General features: G+C 39.4%; 2 protein-coding genes across 3 annotated transcripts in view; both read left to right on the top strand.

Moving 5' to 3' along the window:
• Positions 1–9635, top strand: part of LOC139937177 (pecanex-like protein 1) — a 55489-nt gene extending 45854 nt beyond the window's left edge. For both annotated transcript variants that reach the window (XM_071932244.1, XM_071932237.1), the window contains 2 exons: positions 539–744; positions 2404–9635. In XM_071932244.1, coding sequence (XP_071788345.1) covers positions 539–744; positions 2404–2679 — 482 coding nt within the window. In that variant the 3' untranslated portion in view covers positions 2680–9635. The remainder of the gene's footprint in view (positions 1–538; positions 745–2403) is intronic.
• A 3035-nt stretch (positions 9636–12670) lies between these two features.
• LOC139941033 (uncharacterized) lies at positions 12671–17510 on the top strand. Its single transcript, XM_071937450.1, has 3 exons — positions 12671–12769; positions 13444–13717; positions 14508–17510. The coding sequence occupies exons 2-3, from the start codon at positions 13519–13521 to the stop codon at positions 15254–15256; spliced, it is 948 nt and encodes a 315-aa protein (XP_071793551.1). The 5' UTR covers positions 12671–12769; positions 13444–13518; the 3' UTR covers positions 15257–17510.
• The last annotated feature ends 265 nt before the right edge of the window (positions 17511–17775 follow it).

The raw sequence follows: 17775 nt of genomic DNA, 5'->3' as shown, positions 1-17775 counted from the left end.
AATACACTGTCACAGCTTGATTTGTTCTGAGTTTACTCTGATAAAAAAAAAAACTGGAAAAAAATGGGACAATCGTTTGTTTTAAGCACAAGTATGTCCGAGGATAACTATAAGCCATATAACTATGGCTTGTTTTCACAGAAAACAGCCAAGACTATCTGTGTAAGCAAATGATGCTTTGTAACTTGAAGTAAATTGGAAGACTGTAATGTCCTTGGCTGATGGTGAGCAGCATCTTAAAACTGGTTTCTGGTTGCTGAGTTATTGGAACTCCTCAATTGGAACTACTTTGCATATATCCATGTTCAGTGGTTTGTACATTGTTATGTCTTGCTGTCCTGTTAGGGAAATGCTGTAAAATCATTGAGAAAGACCCGTAATTCACATACAAGTTTAAAAAGGGGACGGACTATGTCTTTGTGTACAAAACATTTGGCTGCCAATGTCCCAGCAATGGTGGCGCGGCGTGATGACGTCACTGCATAAGGTCCATACATACCCTTAATATCATTCTACACTGTATTGTCTTTCTACTCAGGTGAGAGTGCATCCCAGCCACAGATGGGCTCAACGGGTCAATCCGAGACCTCCTCCCAACAGTTACAGACCCCCGGTCATAACAGACATAGTCTAGCCTCAAGTACAGGGTCAGTAGGGAAGCCTGGCGTGGGACGTATTCCACTGTCTAGTCTATTCAGTGAATCTCCATACCACAAAGATCCGTACCTCGCACATCGTGTCAGGGTGAGTGGACATATCATTTGTAGACCGTATTGAATAACCCCTTTTTGCTATGAAAAGTCGCCATCTTGTAGGGCACACCGTATGCGCGTCCAATCGTGTGCATCATCGAAGTCTGCAGCACGCAACATTCCCGGTTTGATTTCTACGGCACATGCACGCACACACACACACGCACACACAACGACGCCATCTTGTAAGTCGGATATTTTAGCCGCGTGACGTCATATTCAATATGGTCTATTGTAGCTACTGGCGTCATCTGGGCCCAATTTCATAAAACATGTAAGCAGCCGTTTATGGAGTGCCCTTAGCTGAATGTCTTTTTCATAAAGCTGTTTACCGTAAGCTAGTATAAATGCTGGCTAACCCATGGTTAGCACATGAGTAATGTGATAAAGCAAATACATGTTGAATGTGCATGCACGTCTATAATATTTCTGCTTACTTGAGAAAGAAACACGTTTATGCTTTCGCACATTTTTCTGCTACAGTACGTACACAAATTTGCTAACAGGTAAGCAGCTTTATGAAACTTAGCTTAGGGTTGCCATTCAACATACCATGTAACATGTAACATTTTCGACTGGTATTCTGCACAATTCTGCTAAGCAGAAAACTGTCCAGCAATATTTTCTGCTTAAGCAGCCCTATGAAATTTGCGTGCTTCAGCTTGCATTAATTTTGTTAGAAATAAAACTTGAGGTTAATTGATCTTTACAACCATGCAATCTTTCTCATTTTCTCCGAGACAAATACAAACTGAGGTGGGAGGTGAACATTCAGGCTCCTCATTATTGTTTCAGGTCTGCAGATAAAGTAGCTTTTAGTCAAGGCGCACGCAACACACCGGATAGCACGCACAGTCCCAAAAATATAACACACGAAAAAAGACTATCACCGCGAGCGGCGAAGCCTTGAAGCCCCTTTACCAACTCGTTTGGGGGCCTTATGTTTTTCTTTACATTTGCCAACGATTTTGGTGGGAGAAAAAGTAACGAACTTGCATCGAATGTTCTTGTGACGTCATGCAAGTAATTGTGGCTTCTTATTGGCCAGCATAAGAGCCAGCAACTCACCACGCTAATGCATTATGCATTACATTTTCTCCCACCAAAATCATTGGCAAATGTAAAGAAAAACATAAGGCCCCCAAAACGAGTTGGTAAAGGCGCTTCGCAGCTTCGCCTCTCGCGGTGATAGTCTTTTTTCGTGCGTTACACTTTTGGGGTTGTGCGTGCCATCTGGTGTGCCGCGTGCGCCTTGACTAAAGGCTACAGATAAAGCTGGTGATGGCGTTATTAACTTGTCTATCCAGCATTGCTAAATGTTCAAATTTTAAAGTAAAGCCCAGTTCATACTTCCTGCGAATGCGAATGCGATACGAATGTTGACGTCACAAATTCGCAACGAAAAATTCGCAGCAGTTCAACTCTGCTCAACTCACTTGCGAATATCAGTGCGAAAGGAGGGTTGTGAAGTCAAATTCACGTCAAATTCACTACACATTCGCATTCGCATTCGTAGGAAGTATGAACCAGGCTTATTTTGCCTGTGATTTTTTCACAGAGCTCGGGAAAGTACCGAGTATACAGTGCTAACACACATCGGTGTATATGGGTAAAACCAACATTCATTTCAATGTTCTTTTTTTTGTGTTAGATCATGGATCCCAGTCTAGTCTACGATACACTCAACACCAGTAAGTTTGTCATGTGGCCGGAGGAGAGCATGAGATCAACAGGGGGCAGGAACTCCTGGAAGGGCTGGTACCCCGAGGACGGTATGGAAGGGACTGTAGTCCACACTTGGGTACCATGCCACCGAGAACAATTGCGGAGATCGCATATCGATCGGACGATACTCTTAGTTCAGGTCGATCATAGGTTTGTGCCCATTCCAGAAGGAGCTGTCTTGGATCTAGGTGCAGAGGTATAACGAATGTTACCGCTTGGTGCCTTCATATTGGAATACAGTATTCAACGGCAGGCCTTGGGTGACAATTGAAGTTTACTACTCGACTGGTCGAACCACAAATAGTCCTCACTTTTGACACTAGTTCGCCCAGGCTTATACTCGACATATGCCATGACACCAAGATCAAACATCATTAGGTCAGTACTTCTAGTTCTTAAACCTTTTTTTGGAGGAATTGACGGTTGAAGTTAGGGCTACAGCTAGTTTTTATGCGATGTCAGGCGTTAAGGTATAGGACATCCTTAGCAACACCCTTAGCAACAGCTGTAGCTGTAGATGCCAACTTGGATACGGCCTATTAAATGCTGTGTGAATAACAGATATATGGGTGACCTGAAGTCAGCTGCAATACTCATTGTGCCAACAAGAGTTGTGCCATCAAGGATTGCTGTATTCGACAAGGAGGTATTCAAGTATTGCTGCTGCTGGATGAGTTGCGACCCACGGACGGCCACGTTCTCGAACTGTAACTGTAGCAGGAGAAGTGGAGATTATTCACAGTCAGTTGCTTGTTCGGGATGGATGCAAGATTGATGAATTAATGCTGCAGATAATGACGAATGGATGGGTCTTGATTCTAGCAAAGCCCAACGGGAAGGAATCCCATCATCTCATAAATATCACCCTTTATAGATTTCAAGCATTGCAGGCTTTTTAGAGAGATCAGAAATGAGATATTTCAGACTTTTTTTCTGAATTTATACTTTTTTTAAAGTCTGCCTGGTAAACAAACATGCAGTAGTTTTCTGCAAATTAAATAAGTCCTGTTCTTTGATCTACTTATCTAGCACTGCGAATTATGTTCCCAAAAGCTCCTTGGAATCTATAACTCCAGGGGGTACCGAAAAGTAGAAATGCCACCATTGCAACATACTTCCAAAGATCAGGCTTCAAGTTTCATCCCTGAGAGTGCAGATGATATACTCTGGCAATCAGTTTGAATACATTGAACTGTGTTATGACTGTCAAGACAAACATTACAGCAACATCATCCAGGAACCTGTCGGACATAAATAAAGATAAATCCTTTGCTCGATGACTTTAGTTTTCGTTTCCATGAAAGCTGTGCTCACCACAGCGCATAGAACTAGTTGAAACTCGACTAATTGAACAGATGCCATCTTTATGTAATGTTACTGGTACCATCCGTGGTGCGAGTAAAACAGCGACTTTTAAAAAAGAGTAATAATACCAGATAAATCTGATATAAAAGAATGTAAATGCCCAAAATGTAGATAGCTCAACTGGCTAACTGTCAAACTATCAATCAAAAACTGTATCGACCAAATAATACTAAGCAAATTTTTATATAGCGCATTTCACAATAAACGGTATCAATGCGCTTTACATTAGTCCCCTGGTCATTGGGACAATAAACATCCCTTCAATCTTTCTCAGCTCCCGTTAGGTGGTATACAGCCCGAGCTGCCGTGGCGCTCCGAAGGCTTTTTCAATCACAATATCAACATCTACCATCGTAGGTACCCATTTATACCCCTGGGTGAAGAGAAGCAATTATAGTGAAGTATCTCGCTCAAGGACACAAGTGTCATGACTGGGATTCGAACCCGCACTCCGGTGACTTAGCATCAGAACTTGAATTCGATGCTCTTAACCAATCGGCCACGACACTCAATACATTTATTGCCCATCCACATCCCTCCCAATGCCAATAGCCTTAACCTCTTACAAGCTAAAGCCATTTCTCCCTTTACAGTCACGCAACTTATCAACAGATTTCCACAATACTTAATTAATGAATCGCTCCAGCTAAAAGCATCTGAAATCAAACATCGATGTAAGTACAGATGCATCAAATTACAAGTTAACTGTTCTTAATCGCCTGAAAAGAAATTGTAATCCTAACAACTCAACATTTTTTGTATTTTTTTTATATTAAAATTAAAAAGAAAGAAAAAAGTTTGCATTTCAAGAGAAACTCCCCCTCCCCACAGACGCACCTAAAACCAATTTTTTAGTCATTTCCACAGTGTTGGACATTTCCTTGGATTTTGATTTTTTTGTAGTGTTGGATATGTCCATGGTGTTACAAATTCTCTTAAGAAAGTCTTTATACCATAGTTTAAATCCCGCATAAAAAATCTCAGTTTTGAAACCCATTCCATCTTTTGAGCCAAATCTGAAATGGTTTTTTTTTTGTATGGTACTCATTTTGGGGTTGTTGTTTTATAAACCTGTACACACAGATGCTGATAAGAAACATTATACTGAATACTGTTGTGCAGTATTCATATAAACCCACATGTGAATGAATAGACCATTGTACTGATGATATAGGCGTCACCCTCAACAAAAGCCCTACATGCCCAACATACCACTTCCTCAACTTGCCCAGTGGGCTACAAAAAACCCTGCAGCCAATTTGTCTTTAAAGACAGTGGACACTATTGGTAATTGTCAAAGACTAGCCTTCACAGTTGGTGTATCTCAACATATGCATAAAATAACAAACCTGTGAAAATTTGAGCTCAATCAGTCATCGAACTTGCGAGATAATAATGAAAGAGAAAAACACCCATGTCACACGAAGTTGTGTGCGTTTAGATGGTTGATTTCGAGACATCAAGTTCTAAATCTGGGGTCTCGAAATCAAATTCGTGGAAAATTACTTCTTTCTCAAAAACTATGGCACTTCAGAGGGAGCCGTTTCTCACAATGTTTTATACCATCAACCTCTCCCCATTACTCATCACAAAGAAAGGTTTTATGCTTATAATTATTTTGAGTAATTACCAATTGTGTCCACTGCCTTTAAGGCTAGATTTTTTCCTTTTCAGATGTGACAAACATTTGTGTTGAAGGCCATTTAGGAGATTGTTGAATCCTCTTTCATTTTGCAATAATTCCTCGTCTTTTTTTTTCCTCTTACTTTTTTGTGTTGATTTTCCGTAAAATGTACAGAGAGACAACTGTAAAATGTTGTCTTCATTCTCCTCTGAATTTAAACTAACAAAGATTTATGCAATCACTCCAAATAAATTTCAAATTCTTTAAAAAAAAAAGTATTTTCCACAATTTACTTGTTTCGTAGAGTGATATCAAGTTACTAGACAGGCTCTTAGCCCACTAGAGACAATACAAAATGAAAGATTGACTATTTTGATGGACAAAGTCAACACTTTTTAACCATGAAGTATTCATCATACATTAGGTTTTTTTTTTTTTTCTTTTTTACAAAATAAGCGATTGCCTTCAAATTTACATTTCTCAAAAAAATAATTAGTTGTTGCCAAAGACCAGTATCCCTGCTTTGTGCGACCCAACATACATGTAGAAACAAACAAGTAAAAGTTTAATCTCAAGCAGTCACAAAAATAGTGGGGAATTTTGGACTCGTAGGATCAAAATGAACAAGCACTGTATCAACTCAGGGGAAAACAATGTTTGAGGGAATTTTTCCACCATGACCATTTGTAAATGCAAATATTCAAACACTAATTATGTTTTCACTCTTACCAATATTGTGGTCACCCTTTTAGCAGTTAATGAATTGGAAGAAGAAGAAAATATTTATTTAAAGAAAACAAATATATTCAAAAAAAACCTTTTTCTTCAAAGGCAGTGGACACTATTGGTTATTACAAGAAAATAAATTATTAGCATAAAAACTTACTTGGTAACGAGTAAAGGGGAGAGGTTGATGGTATAAAGCATTGTGAGAAACAGCTCCCTCTGAATGGACGTAGTTTTCGAGAAAGAAGTTATTTTCCACATATTTGATTTCGAGACCTCAGGATTAAATCTTGAAGTCTCGAAATCGAGCATCTGAAAGCACACAACTTCGTGTCAAGGGTATTTTTTTTTTCATTGTTATCTTGCAACTTCGACGACTGATTGAGCTCAAATTTTCACAGGTCTGTTATTTTATGCATATGTTGAGATACACCAACTGTGAAGACTAGTCTTGTGTCCAGTGTCTTTAATAGACAAATGTTTTAAGTCAGTTATGGTACCTAAACAGATGGCATGCACTCTGAGTCTTTGGCCAAGGCTGTGACCTTATACTTGTGGACATGTGAACAGGTGCACTGATGTAGCCCTGGCCCTGGCCCTTGCCCTTGCCCTAACCCATTCTCTTGGACAAAGCCTGAAGTTCCTCTAAAAGAAGAAGTCCACTGTGCCATATACACAGTTCATACTCCATGGAATTATGAAACCCAAGCAAATCATGGTGTAAACAATGTAGATTGTAGAGAGGGCATCATTCAATACTGACGAGATATCAATTTGTCAAAGTGGTTCCCTGCAAATTTGTGATGCCTCAGGAAAATTGGAAGTTTATTATTATTTACTGATAAAAAAAGCATGGTGTCAATTGGGCCATTGACATTCATGATATATATCTATCAATGATAACTAATGGTTATGTGTACTTGTCTGGTATCCTAAATGTTTCTTAATCAAGATTGAATGCAATGTGACATTGAAGTCTGTCTATTTTTTAATTCAGTTTGAAAAGAGATTCCCAATCGGAAACTTTGATAAATTTATGCAACAATAATTTTTTTTATAGCTATTTGACCTTTAACATTCTATAAATGAGAAGGTAGTTATGACAGTATTGGGGGGGGGGGGGGGAAGTGACATACTTTGAAAGTATTTTCGACAATTAAAAAGAATTGTCATTTTGTTTCTCCTTTTTGTTAAAACACAGAGAACCCTCTTGCTGTAACCAGTTCCCAATTTTATAGAGCTGCTTAAGCACACAAACTAGCTAAGCACAACAAAATTTTGCTTACCTGTAAAAGGGTACCAGCCAAAATACTGTTTTACATGTAGCAACTGTGTCTGGTCGTCTGCTTTTTGTTGCTTAGCAGAATTTATATAGGCAATATTTACTGTTTAGGCAGCTCTATTAAACTGAGCAGGCTATTTACCTATTCATCCATATAGTTCTTGGAATTCATCTCAGTTAGAAAAAAAACTTTAAGTCTGGAAGAAGTTGTTGATTTTTTTTATTACAGCATTATTTCTTGGACATAACCAATTTGGACAAAAGACAGAGTACAAATGTGTTTCAGTCAATCATGATGTACATGTTTTCTTTATATGGTAGCAATATGCAGGCTTTTTCCTTGCAATTCTGGCTTTGAAAACAGGTTTGAGAGCCTGTTGTTTGACTTGGGCAAAGTAAAACGTTGATTTTTCTTCTTTGATTATGGTATAAAGCATGAAGTTGCAATAGTATTTGATCAGTTTTGAGTTTCAGTTAGAGTCAAGACTACAACAATCTTTGTGTTTTTTAATTTATTTATTTATCACTTGTTGTGTGAGTTGTGGTCACAGAAGAATATCACTAATCGTGTTTCTTGAATTGCAGGTAGGCATGACCTTTTGTGTATCAGTTTGTATAGGAGCTGCGTGGGTGTTAGCTAACAAGTTTGAGGCAAAACCTGTTGATGGGAAAGAATCAAAGGAATCAAATTCCAAATGTCAGAAAAATATGTCTGAGAAACTGAGACTATTGTCCCATCAATGTCCAATTTCCTTTGATTTGTGCAAATAGGAGAATTCTCCTAAGACTTTTTGATTGTACCGATCGGGGAATTCTACAAAGTTCCTCTTACTAGCACATAACAAGGATTCCCAGTCTGATCTATCGGCGATCGGAGCACATCCAAAGGTATTGGGTGTGTGCATAGAGACAGGACACTGTGTGTGTTTGGTCTAACCAGATCAAGAAGAGTACATTAAGGGACAATTTAGTTTCTCCTAAATGGTTCAGCAAGCTGCTCATATCATTTTCAATAAGCCATTTTGAGGTAATGTGGACACAGCACTGTGACGCTGTTAGGTTTGGATAACTTTGTCTGTATCACACCCAAACCAAACAGTGCACTCTTATAGTGGTCATTATACTCGTACCTCAAAGAGGTTAATGAGGGTTGTCACACTTCCAGGTCGTAGTGTACTGTGCCTGCACCCAATTTCACAAAGGTGCTAAAGGCATAAAATACCACTGAACAAGTCCACCACCTTAGTAAACCATGAGTGCAGGCATGCAACTTTTACTGATTTCCTCTTTTTTTATTCTCAGTTTTACCATTCAAAATTGAAAAATACTATAAAAAAATCATTGAAATTTCCTCTTCTTTGGTGAAGTTACAATTGCATGCCTGTGAGTGGGAACCAGTCACAAATGGCTGGTAAAAACCTATTGCTTCTTCGCAAAATCTGCTCATGCTTAGTGATTTTTTGTTATGCTTAATCAACCTATTGAGATAGGGTTCTGCTGTCGATTTCACCAAACTCTTCCTAACTTGGGATTAATCTGAGGGCTTTGGACGAGTTAAGTTCCCTGTCCGAAGACAAAGGAAGCATTGAACCCATCCTAAGTAAGAGCGGGTTACTCGTCCTAACTCGAGATAGGATTAATCCTAGAGTTTAGTGAGATCGGCTGCTGACCATGTAGTTATTCTTTGTCATCTGTATATGTAAGGTCTTTCACTCAGGAGTTATGCTCAGTTTCCTTTTCTATAATATGGAAAGAATTTAACATGATTTGTATAAATGTATAAACAATAGATCCTCATGTCATGCTATACAGTATGACTGAACAGTACTTTAAAAAAAAAAGATTTACAAATTAATGTACAAAATGAAGAAAATATTTGACTATTGGATGATATTTACTGGGCAAAGGCACTCTATGATAATTATGTGTATTTTAAGTGGATTTATTTTGTGATGGATGAGCGGAGAGGGCATTCCTCGTTATTTGGTTACTGTTGGTGGTGTAGACAGCTTTCATTGTTTTGATGATATGGTTGTTTATATTTTCATTTGTTGTGCTCCAGACGGCTGTTTTATACCGGCTGTTTTATACCGCAGGGAGTGTGTTTCAAAGGGAAGTCAACTTTGAAATAAATTGGCTAATGCAGATCTAATGAAAACTGAAAAAAGGAAATTTGTGGTTTTATATGAGTGTTTCTGTTTGTTAGTTTGTCTGTTGAGAAATATGTTGGTCTAGAATTTGGGGTAATTTGTTTGTATTGTGTTTTTATGTGATTCATTTGTTTTTTGGATGTGGTTTAAGATTTGATTGCATGAAATCAACTATTTAGAAGTATTTAAATTTGTGGTATAAAGTCCGAGTCCCGGTCGTGACATGTGTCCTAAAGCAAGCACTCAACCATTGCTTGGTTCTCCGGGGTTGGGCATTCCGAGCAGTAGATGTCCAAATGTATGTAAAAGAACTAAGTTTTGTACACGAGCATTGGAGAGCTGTTGGTAGTATGATACATCGTGAGAAAAGGCTTCCTATGAAGTAACGTAATTTTTGAGAAACAGGTAATTTCTCACTAAAATAATAAAAGACTTCTAGCTAGAAGTCTTTTATTTTATCTGGAATTCGAAGCACACAAATGCGTCCAACAAGGGTGTTTTTACTTTCATCATTTTCTCGCAACTTCGATGACCAATTGAGCCCAAATGTTCACAGGCTTGTTTTTTATGGTTATGATGAGATACACCAGGTGAGAAGGCTGGTCTTTGACAATTAGACAGTCACACTATTGGTAATTTTCAAAGACCAGTCTTCCCACTTGGTGTATCTCAACATATGCATAAAATAACAAGCCTGTTAAAATTTGAGCTCAATTGGTCGTCGAATTTGCGAGATAATAATGAAAGAAAAAACACCCTTGTCTTACGAATTTGTGTGCTTTATGATGCTTGATTTCGAGACCTCAAATTCTAAGGTCTCGAAATCAAATTCGTGGAAAATTACTTAATTGTCTCTCGAAATCTACATAGAGGGAGCCGTTTCTCACAATATTTTATACTACCAACAACTCCCCATTACTCGTTACCAAGTAAGATTTTACCCTAACGTTATTTTTTTAATAATTACCGTTAGTGTCCACTGACTTTCAAAGAAGGAGTTCGCTTTTTTGTGAGCAATAATGTCAAAAAATTGGAAGTGTACGGGCCCTACTCTTACGCCCGTAGATTGGTAGAGTGATGTAAACAAAAACGGACGCAACGAAACGTGACACAGAATTTGACGTCATCGCTGACCGAACTATAACAAAAGTGCCAAGGTTTCGACCAGTGATACAAACTGCTTGTGAATATACTGTGGCTTCGTGCAGTCATGAATAGTGGTTTAAATTGTACTAGATGTTTTAGAACATTGCTATTAAACGGCGTACAATGTACAGTGTTTGTGGTGAAATAACGGTTACCTTTTACGACATCACTTCTAACGAGAGTGTATAATATTCTCAACAACAGTCAAATTTATCCACCATCAAAAATACCACTAATCTGGTTCCGGCTCAGTGAAACACGAGTATAGGGTGTCTACCACCGCTCAGTTACAGTCCCCTTTCGCTGACTTTATATTTAGAGTGCCAATCCACAAGTGTTTTCAGTTTGCATTGTTTGGGGAAATGATGTTCTATTCCTGACCACTATCCCCTGTGGTTAACGGTTCTTCACAACCGTTCTGATTTTGAACCCCCCCCCCCCCCCCCCGCGTGTCGGTTAATGTTACCTTTTTCGGAGTTTATTGCCGTCGCTTCCCACTGCGGATCCAATTCCCGTAAGGTTCGACGAACCGTATTTGAGGTACGGGCCCTTCCGCTGGTCAGCAGTCACTGGGGTTAAATTGGTGTTTGATTTTGTATGAAAAAAAAAAATAACTTAAATGTTTGTAACAAATTGACAAAGAGATTTCAATTTCATTAGTCTGACATGATTTCGATTCCCATTCTTTCAATACGATTTATTTTGTAATAAACTTGGTACTGGAACTCACAAGTAATTGTAGTATCGTGAGAAATAATCCCGTTCAAAAATATCGTGTGCGAGAGACAGGATTGTCAGTTTCAAAATGATTTGAATTTGATGGGAAGCAGATTTTGCACGTGCACACATTCCCGCACAAAACATTAATTAGCGTCTTTCTCTCTAAAACGCTACCAAGAGATTATGTGTTAAAATGCCAATGTTTAGTTGGTTGTATTTCGGCTGAGTGAGGGGTATAAACAAAGAATAATGTTTCCATTACGAAAAAAAGGGATAAAAACTGAAGGCTAATTACTCTTTTATATTTCAAGTCAAATACCGCGTACATAAGACCTTTGGGATTAAATTTCTTGATGGTCTAGTGCTCGACATTTAAATTGTAAAGTTTCACTACAGATACAATCTTGTTTTTCTCGAAAATTCAATAGTTGTGTTTGTCTGCCATGTTTTCAGTATTCGCCTTTATTTTCTGGAAATTTCAGTCAACAACTTTTGATAACCTCGGTTATTATTCAGTCCCTTATTCTGTGAACACAGACAACCTCGTTACTTCACAGTGATTATACGTACACATTAGTATGCCCGATTTCCTGCGTCATGCCTCTGGCGCAGAAATCAAGCTCTATAGACGAAGACTACGCGGTTACCAAACAATACCGCGTATCTCATAATATATGCCCATTATTGGCTCGTCATAATTTTATGCACGGTCGACTCCATCACCTTCCAGTGAATGAAACTTTGAATGGCGAATCAGTGGCGTTGAGTACGTCGCCGTAGGGAGGACAGGAAGTGTTTGGAACAGCGATGCACAATTCCCATTCATCGGTGACGCGCGACCGTGCCTCATTATGCGAGAGAGGAGTCCCTTTTTCCGACGGCTCGTCCGTACAGTGACGATTTCTTAGTAGATTGTAACTTCATCATGGGCTGAGCTGGAGGGCCTTTGTATCTTTCCCAATATAATACACGTGCTCGACTCCAACTGTCCATACGTCAACAACGGTTGTGAGAACCGCACACAGCTGCGCTGTGATTTTGTCGCTGCTTAAGATGTCACTTTCATCGACACTTCAGCACCATCTCGTATCTACTACTCACTTCAAGCCAATAGTCTACAGTGGTTATTCTTCTCTAGGAGTAGACCGGATATCGCCTTAAACCCCCTCCCATTCTCCGGACCACCATCTCTTGCCTCCACGAGGACTACCGCTCAATTTGCCCGCTGGGAAAAATTACTACTCCAAATTACCGTGAACGGACGGCAGATCAAGCTACGGTGAGAACATTATTTTTGTTTTATCAAGAAATCTTGCGATCTCATTGTTCTGATTGTCCAAGGGTGCGTTGATATTAAGTGGTTTAGACCTACTATCGGCTCTAATGTGTTTAGAGCTGAAATGGTACCTTTGTCACTGGAGTATCAACCTCAACTTAAACACGTGTGAGAAAATAACCATCGATTTTGACCATACAATAAAACTAACGAGAGAAAATTATTTAAGGTTACAATAATCACATCATTGTTGCTTTCATTCATTAATTGCATTTTCATCTTTTGCATTTTCATCTAAAATATTTGGATGTGCACTTGTATAGTATGAGTGGCAATTATAAAAGTAGCCTATTATTGTTGATTGTTTTTTAACAGGTGCCTGATGTGATCATCTATTGTGATTTATTAACATCGTGTTGAACAATTAGGATGTTTAGTTCCACTTAGTTGGTTAATTCTGTATGACGCGATTAACTCAACGCGGTGTTTTTGTTTCTATAAATTAATTGATTATTACTGAATGAAGCGTGTCCTAAGAGGAAACGCCAACGACGCTAAGCTCATAAAATTCCAACCAGACCCTGAATATTTCATGCAATCTGTGCCTCACATAAATGAGTTTCATAGTGCTGGTTTAGATCCCAATTGTGACTTTGGTGTTCCCATTTACATGACAGGTGTTCGGGTGTCGACGAGGGGACTTTCGGCCGCCGTCCCAGGCAACAGCAGCAAGCTCCGCTGCCGGTCCGGGCATGACGGTTGCCGTGCCTGAAAGAACAGCCCCTACACCCCCATGGCGACCTCCGACTGACCCGCTGCCGCTCACTGCTACCCAGCCAGTCAGCCTGTGTTACCATGGCAACTTCTCCCTGTCTCTCGTGGACAACGACAGTGACGTCAGTGATGACGTAGTGGACGCGGACAGCATACGTAGCATCCTAGAGCTTGCAGGTAAAAGGACATTACACAAACCTATATATACGGTTGTTGTCTATGCACTGTAGGCATGATCTATCTATTGACGGGCGATTGGAAAAATGACGTAGTTGTTTCGTAAGATATTCTGACCCGAATGCTATAGTATTTGATAAAGGCCGGAGTATCTACCGTAGTAAAATAGTATCGCGTTGATTGCGTGGGTTGGGACTTTGGGATGACTTTATTTATAAGGTGGGCAAAAACAAATAGTCGCTGGAGCAGAAATAACCGTTTGCGTATAAGAGCCGTCGGGTTGTTTTATAACACTTACGAGAAGACTTATAGTTTTTAAAATAGACTATACGAGCTATAAATAAGATGTTTTCGTGGTAATTGATTTGTACTAACGTGGGGGAACCTATGACGTATTTACATCGTAACGTGGTTTTGTTTTGAACACCCTTTACTGGATCATAATTCTGGTTTCCACACGGTAATTTATAATGTTTTAGTTTGATTGATTGATTGATTGATTTATGTATCTATCAATTTGCATTTATTTTTATATATCAAATTAAACCGTCTTATTTTTTCTTCCTTCATTTCTTCATTCCTTTATTTATGTATTTATTAACTTATTTGTTCATTTTGTTCTTAAATTCATTAATTCATTCAATTGCATAATTATATCTGTTTCACTCATATTTGTGGGGAGAGGTTGGGCTGGTTCTCAAGATGTTTATTTCTATGAAACATCTCCCTATACATTTGAAATGTTTTAATAAGCCAAATTAATAAATATCTTTATGTTTAAACATTACAGAGCAGTGTGCATTGGGAATATCGGCAAAGGACACCGCCCACCATCAGGACATGTATCCGAACGAGTTATCACCCCCATCAGCGAGTTGTGAGGAGGCGACCACAACGTACCAACCTTGCCGATTTACGGCTGGTGTCAAACGAAAACTGGACTTCGACTCCGTAGCGGATGACGAGACGGTCGGAGGTAGCCTTGCGTCGCGAGAGGACGGGGGCGAAAGGTGTGTCTCAGACTATATGGACCAGCAGAGGATGTTGGAAGTGTCTCTGTGTAAAATGAGGCGCATGGAAGACCCAGAGACGTCCCTCCGAAGATGTGTTCTTATCAACAATATGACGGTTAAACTGAAGCGGGAATTGGATCATCACGAACGGCCTGTGCTGCTACCGAAGAAACGGCACTCTTTCCGGCGTGTCGATTCCATCAGCGTACAACCAGATGTGGTGGGGTTGACAGCCGCTCATAACCCGGGGTGTCGGTATGACAGCTACAGGGGAGGACTCCGGAGGAACCTTGATGATGCGTTTGAGAAGACTGGTCTGAGCCAGTGTAAAGAGTCTGCGGATGGCTTACGGGATAGCTTGGAGCTACCGATGCGTTATAACAAGTGTACATCCATGGAGTCGGACTGTGGAGAAGCGGCTGACGATGGCGACGGTGGCACAGTGGACGGTGAAACGCCCTCAATCTTCGGCGATATCGACAATGTGTTTCAGAGTCTTCTTTCATGCCTTGGCGAACCCATGTAACCTCTACGTGTTAAAGGCAGTATGTTTCCATAAGCTAAAACCCTTTCTAATGACGGCTCGCTATAATATTGTAAGGGAAATACCCCATCTAAATCGCAACATGCCTTCGAGATTTACGAAAACTTTCCTGTACAGTGTATAAAATCTACAAAATGAACTCTAACTCGAACTTCCTGAAAAGATGTAAATGACTTATAAACAAGATTGCAGCTAAGAGACATGTATTTATTATAGTTTTTCAGAAACAATTGGTATTTTGTGAGCTGTAGGGCCTATACTGTGATAACGGTGTTGGCAAACAGGCTGATATTGAGACTTCAATGGATTTTTAAATAAGAAACGTTTTAGACGGACATAAGTCATGGCCTTGAAATAAGACTGTCCACCAATGGCTGACTTTTCGGTGTGAGCAGAGCCATGAAACAGTGCCTATTTCCTTAAAGCTTCGAGCAAAACAAAACTTGAAGTAGGTCTACAGACAATTATCATTGGTTGGTTGGCATCTAAAGGTAACCAACGAAAATACAATTCACACTATTGCTGCAAATGGTACCCACTCTTATCTTGCTTGGCAAAGAAATTTGGTGAGCAGAATTTTCATTAAACGTAAAAGCTCTGTGAAACTATACTCTGATGTGTTCGTGTGATTGTCACATGACGTCTGAAAGAGTAAGCGCCACACACTATTTCGGGCTGATAATAATATCGAAGTCTTAATAGCGCACGTATCTACCAAACAAGGACTCAAGGCGCTGAGTATATACAAACTCTCAGAAAGATAGGTTGTTGCGGTGTGTAGCACCTTGCCACAGCCAGGAACACCGGGGCGAACCCCTTCCCTTTTCGAAAAGTGCACTGCATGCGTTACACATCAACACATGGGACCAACGGCTTTATTACGTCCCATCCGAAGGACGAAGCAATGGTCAAGTGTCTTGCTTAAGGACACAAGTGTCACGGCTGGGGATTCGAACCCACACTCTGCTGATCAGAAACAACAGAGTTTGAATTCGGTGCTATAGTAGGTAACCGCTCGGCCACGACACTTCCAATCAACAGTTGCGTATTTCTGCTGGATCATCAGCAGCAGCCGTTTTTAATATGGCTTCGGTTTCAAATCTCCACTGCAGATTTCGCCACAATTATCCCAACACTGGTTTGCAATAATGAATTATCTTTGAAATAGGCCTATCTCAGCGCTTCTCACACCGTGTTTAATTAAATTAACACGTTTGTCTGAATTATTGTAAGCTTATGTTTTGCGTTGTGTCTTCATCAGTAACTTCTCAAATCCCAATTTGTAAAACTTACGGTATAACAAATAAATGTTGAACAACCAGACCTCAGAGAAAGACGTCTTTAGTTTAAGTTGTGTTGTTGGTAAACAAATTTAACAGCCACACCCGTAAACAAAAATCGTTGAATTCTGTGAACAATCAAGTACATGCCAGTGAAAGACATATATATTATTGCATGACAGGATTTGGTGCAATTTTATTACAATGGGTGGCATTTGATTGCAGCATACAGCCGAGTGAAACCATCGGTGATACTAAGGGACAGTGACACTGGACACCTTTGGTATAAATTGTCAAAGACCAGTCTTCGCACTTGGTGTCTCAACACTGCATAAAGTAACACAACTGTGAAAATTTGAAGACCATTGGTCGTCGAAGTTGCGAGAAAATAATGAAAGAAAAAAAAACACACTTGTCACACAAAGCTGCGTGCTTTCAGATGCTTAAAATTCATTTCAAATATTATTTTAGTGAGAATTTACTTCTTTCTCGAAAACTACGTTGCTTTCTCACAATGTTTTATACTATAACCAACAGCTCTCCATTGCTCGTTACCAAGTAAGTTTTAATGCTAACAATTATTTTGAGTAATTACTAATAGTGTTCGGTAAAGTTGCGATATCCTTTATTTGTACCGTTTTCAGACGGACAATGTTCTCATCGAGGCCTGATATTGGTAGAAACGTTTTGACCAATGAGCTTTCAGAACACCTATAATAACTATAACCAATCTGTATTTCGTTTAAACATAAAAAATGTGGTTCGATGTCATATAATAACATTTTATAAGTCCCAAGGTGCTACCAGACATTAAAAGACAGCAAAGCATTAATTCGGGGTTGCGACTTATTCTTATTCCGTACCATTTTGCAGTATTTTTACCAAAAGTGTATATTATTGGCTTTTAAAAATGATAATAACAATAACCTGTAGCCTGAAGGCTTTGTGTGAACACAACGACCATGCAAATAAAATTAATAGATCAACAAGCAAAGAATTTGAGAGTACTGTGATTAATTATTACTTTTATGCTTACTGCAAAGTGCAAACTTAAGAAAACTATATAATGCAACTATACTATTTAGGCCTCCCTATATAGGCTCAATGAGCAGCTGTGGTAATTGTCAAAGACTAGTCTTCACAGTTGGTGTATCTCAACATTGCATAAAATAACAAACCTCATGAAAATTTGAGCTCAATCGGTCGTCGAAGTTGCGAGAT

Source organism: Asterias amurensis, chromosome 1, assembly GCF_032118995.1.
Source record: "Asterias amurensis chromosome 1, ASM3211899v1".
NCBI lineage: Eukaryota > Metazoa > Echinodermata > Asteroidea > Forcipulatida > Asteriidae > Asterias > Asterias amurensis.
The sequence above is the reverse complement of the archived record's forward strand: the minus strand, read 5'-3'. Positions and strand labels throughout refer to the sequence as shown.